The sequence below is a fragment of the Pseudomyrmex gracilis genome, unplaced genomic scaffold, assembly GCF_002006095.1.
Source record: "Pseudomyrmex gracilis isolate BER0280 unplaced genomic scaffold, ASM200609v1 scaffold_4236, whole genome shotgun sequence".
NCBI lineage: Eukaryota > Metazoa > Arthropoda > Insecta > Hymenoptera > Formicidae > Pseudomyrmex > Pseudomyrmex gracilis.
Window position 1 is genome coordinate 1 of NW_018024820.1, and position 4,805 is coordinate 4,805.

The 4,805-nt window shown below is 33.8% G+C and overlaps 1 protein-coding gene across 2 annotated transcripts; it reads left to right on the forward strand.

Annotated features, from left to right (window-relative positions):
• The first annotated feature begins 1,506 nt into the window (after window positions 1-1,506).
• On the forward strand, window positions 1,507-3,911 carry LOC109863332 (ras-related protein Rab-2A). 2 transcript variants are annotated; one of them, XM_020443583.1, is made up of 4 exons: window positions 1,507-1,671; window positions 2,349-2,488; window positions 2,765-3,121; window positions 3,398-3,523. In XM_020443583.1, exons 1-4 carry the CDS (start codon window positions 1,626-1,628, stop codon window positions 3,428-3,430), a joined length of 576 nt encoding a protein of 191 aa, XP_020299172.1. In that variant the 5' UTR covers window positions 1,507-1,625; the 3' UTR covers window positions 3,431-3,523. The 2 variants fall into 2 exon arrangements, with proteins under 2 accessions (XP_020299172.1, XP_020299171.1); XM_020443582.1 differs by having other exon boundaries at window positions 1,508-1,671; window positions 3,418-3,911.
• Window positions 3,912-4,805: the final 894 nt, after the last annotated feature.

Consider the following 4,805-nt stretch of genomic DNA (forward strand, 5'->3'; position numbering starts at 1 on the left):
AATATTTGCAAAATGGTATAAGACTTTTCTATTTAGATTGACTCAATCTGTCTTCACATAATATCGATATCAAATCGACTTGTCAATAATTGGTCGAAATTCGTGTCCATTTTTAAGTCGAATCGACTACAAATTTCAACCGTCGATCGACTAGTATAATCGACGTCGAATCGACGTCGATTCGACAAGATATTTCTGACTGGGGAGTATAACAACTGTTATATTACGTATATTACGCTGTTACTTCTATGTTATATAGCAGTTATATTCTGTGTTTGCTGGGTATCCATGGAATGATACAGTTGAACACAGCATTTTAGCTGTGTACAATTGTGTCGACTTGTGTCGTAGTTGGAAAGCACCGAAGTGTACACAGTGGTCTAGTTTCCACCGAAACCTTCAATTCGGTTCCACTCCGATACAGATCAAATTTAATGTCTGTTCGTTTTACCTGAACTGGCCGCTCTAGGTCAGAGTTTATCCTTCTTTTTCCAACGTAGAGTAAAGAAGATAAACTCTGACCTAGAGCGGCCAGTTCAGGTAAAACGAACAGACATTTAGTGTTCCGTTTCCATTGGAAGTAGAATAGAAGTAAGAAAAATTAATATTTCAGTAGAGCCAACTTAAAACTCGTTTGTGTAAATATAAACAGACATAACCTGAAAAGAATATAATCCGAGAAACTTGTAATTGACTCCGCGGAAATGATTCAATCATATATTTTATCTTTTTATTTTCAACTTGCATCGACTTCTTAACAAGACCCGACATAATGCAGACATAATGAAAAATAGAGGTTGGCATTATTTAGTTTCAAACGTTTCCACCGATTAAAATTGTATGTCAATTTGCTGCCACTNCGGTAAAACTGGTCTAGTTTCCACCGAAGCATTAATTCACACCAAATGCGACGTAGAATCAAATTCAAGTCGATGGAAACCTGTCAAATTGTGCTGATTTCACTTCCGCTTTGATCTATAAGTACTCTACTTCCAATGGAAACAGAGCACTAAATTTGATCAGTACCGAAGTGAAACCGAATTGAGGGTTTCGGTGGAAACTAGACCACTTATAGATCGAAGCAAAAGTGAATTGAGTGCAATTCGACGTGTTTCCATCGACTTAAATTTGATTCTACGCCGCAGTAGGTGTGAATTAATGTTTCGGTGGAAACTAGACCACAGTCGACACAAGTCGACACAAGAGTCATTCTGTCTTTGTTTCTCACTGAATACTGAACGAAGACAGAATGACTTTTGTGTCGACTTGTGTCGACTGTGTCTCTTAAAAGGAAAGCAGCCTAAGTCTATGATCGGAACGCAGCCTGTATAAAAAAAGCTGCGTTCCGTTTTATATGCGCGCATTTATCTATACTATAAGTGACGTGTACTATAGATAAATGCGCGCATATGCGTAAAACGGAACGCAGTCAAAGTCGAAGTGATGGTAGCGAGACGATGTAATCCGAACCGCTCCGAGATCTGCCGAAGCACTACTGTGACGTCATGTCAAAGCAGAAGAGATAATACTATTGAAGGGAAAGTTCTGTTTCTTGGTAGTGTTTGGTGGTGTCTGTCGTAGCAGAAACACTGTCCACACGTTTCGTTAGCTTCGCAAATCCCGGGATGTCGTACGCGTACCTGTTCAAGTACATCATTATCGGGGACACAGGTGAGAGCGACGCATACGTGCATTGTGCTATAAAACTTGATCCGAGAAACGAGACCGTCCTCCCATATTTTCTACGTCATCCGTGACAAGATCCATTGTTTTCGTTGTCATGTACATTCGACAGAAAAGAAAACACGAAAGAAAATTTGTTTTTCCGCGATAAAACATGAAAAAGACTTCTTCATTTTAACGCTACGTTTGTTCCCCGTTAAAGATATATATGTTGTATAATTATAATGTTTGATTGGGTTTTAAACTACCTTTTCGCATTGTTTCATTTGTTGTTATTGTTGTATGTCAATATCGAGTTCTTGAAGATTTGTTGATTTCATTGCTGGGAGTTATTAATAAATCTTATCTTTTTTACAATGAAGGTATTCAGGCTGCAACTTGGATGCACTTTATATGTACTGCATTCATTATTCATGAAAGTATATGCTGTAATGATTTCAGTATTTTATGTGACACTATAGATGCATTATTATAATAAGTAATAATATGTATGTAAAATTAAGTTTGTATAATATTAAAAATATATAAGAACTGATAGAAAGAAATTAATAGTTAATTAAGATAAATCTGGAATATGTGAATGTATAATAAGATTAGGAGGGTAATCAGAAACAGGAGTTTCTCAGTAGAAAATTTATAATATCAATATATTTTTATGTACACAGGAGTTGGGAAATCCTGTCTTCTTCTACAGTTTACGGATAAGAGATTTCAACCTGTCCATGACTTGACAATAGGAGTGGAATTTGGTGCTCGAATGATTACTATTGACAGCAAGCAAATTAAGCTCCAAATCTGGGATACTGTAATTATTTAAATTAGTTTTATATGTTTTTGCATTTAATATCTATAGTACTATATTAAGCTACAAACTACAAAACGACATTTACAATTTTAAAGTTTTAATTAAAAGTAAAATTCTTTAAATTTTTATTTTTTTATATTTAAAAGAGATGGTTTTAATCACTTTTGTGAAAATTTATGCAATTCTAACTTTAATACTGAAGAAAATGAATGAAATTTTGCAATGTTCACATCCATCTAAACATTAATAATTATATTTTTGCAATATTTTATATAGGCAGGTCAAGAGGCATTTCGTTCTATAACAAGATCATATTACCGCGGGGCAGCAGGTGCTTTACTAGTATATGACATTACACGCAGAGAAACTTTTAATCATCTTACAACATGGTTGGAAGATGCAAGGCAACATTCAAATTCTAACATGGTCATCATGTTAATTGGTAACAAAAGTGATCTGGATAGCCGAAGGGAAGTAAGAAGAGAAGAGGGCGAGGCTTTTGCTAGAGAACATGGCCTCGTTTTCATGGAGACTAGCGCCAAGACTGCAGCTAATGTAGAAGAAGCCTTTATCAATACTGCAAAAGAAATATATGAAAAAATACAAGAAGGAGTTTTTGATATCAATAATGAGGTAATTCTTTAAATGTTAGTAATAATAATAGAATAATCATATATTGACAGTCCCATGTTGCTTGTATCAATATAAAAAAATATAGAAAATATATAGTAACTCTGTGTGTGTGTGTGTGTACAATATAGCTACTTATATAGAGTTGCTTTTTTGTTTTGTTTTTTATCATTTTTTTTCTTTTATTACATTATATACTTGCATTATTTAATTATTTTCTTCTACAATTGTAAGATAGTGCACATATTTTGTGATAAAATGTATTCCTGATACTAACAGGAATTGAATGAATTGTCCAGGCAAACGGTATAAAGATTGGACCACAGCATTCGCCAACAAGTCCTGGAGGTTTATCAGGTACCGGTGGACAAGGTAGTGCGCAAGGAGGTGGGTGCTGCTAGGGGCTGGGGCTTATCTGTCCACCGCTTCATCCTTCTCCGATCTGAATTGACTATCCTCCGCTCTTAATTTTAATCTGAACATTACTTTGTACAAGTTAGTAATTGTGCGCATGTCACATCATAAGGTACGAAAAGTGACAATTGGTGTATTTGTTAGTAAGCTAAAATAATCTTATATACACGTAATAAAATAGGTTTGTTGTAAGACGAAAATGTTATAAATTAAAACTCATGTGAGACATGAAATAAAGTCTTTATTTACAAATTCTCAGAAAGAATATGAATGAAGTTTGTCATTTTTCAATGTATATAATTTTCTGGTGAACTGAATTCTCACGAACAAGAGCTGATGTAATTTTTCAATCAAATATAATCATTTTCGTTCTTGCAAACGTGATAGTTTTACTTTCCAACATAAAATAGTATTTTGAACTATTCTAGCTATAGCCTCTTAAGTTTTATTAGCCCTTCGTTTGCAGAACTAAAAAAAACCTACGAATAATGCAGCCTGGGTTTGTAAGGTCCATGCGATTTTAAGATCAAATATCTCTGTGAAAAATCAATCAGTTTTTCAATTTCTTTTTTTGAATCAAAAATTTATGATTCTGCGTCGATAAAAACAAAAAATAAAAAACAAAGTGGAAAAATTTACTAGTTTCGGAGATATAAGCGTTTAAAGGAAAACTTGATAATTTTTTTGAAGAAAGGTATTTTGCTTAAAACTTCATTATTTTTTTTGTAATTAAGATCTACAAAATTTCAAAGCAGTTTTCTAGGGGATCGTTTGTACTATCAGGGAAAAAGGTGTCTTCTAAAAATTATAAAATTAATATTTTTACAATAGGATTTTTGGGACGTTTTTCTAATGCCCAACTTTGACGTGCAATATTTTAATGATAAATGAACAATTTGACATTTTTTAAATAGAAAGTTTAAACGATTCTGTGTCGATACAAAAACAGATTGAAAAAATTTCCACTAGTTTTGAAGATACAAGTGTTTAAAGAAAAAAATGTTTTACAAATATTTCACAGGTGGCAACTTCTGTAGCAGAAAATCCATGGTGTAAAGAGAAAGGTGTACCATTCCGACAGATGCGTACTATGCGTAGTAGACTTTGAGCTCATTAGCTCATACACATACACCATGGATATATATGTGTATAACTATGGCCGTTTTCCTTTTAGGAGACACAGTCGACACAAGTCGACACAAGAGTCATTCTGTCTTTGTTTCTCACTGAATACTGAACGAAGACAGAATGACTTTTGTGTCGACTTGTGTCG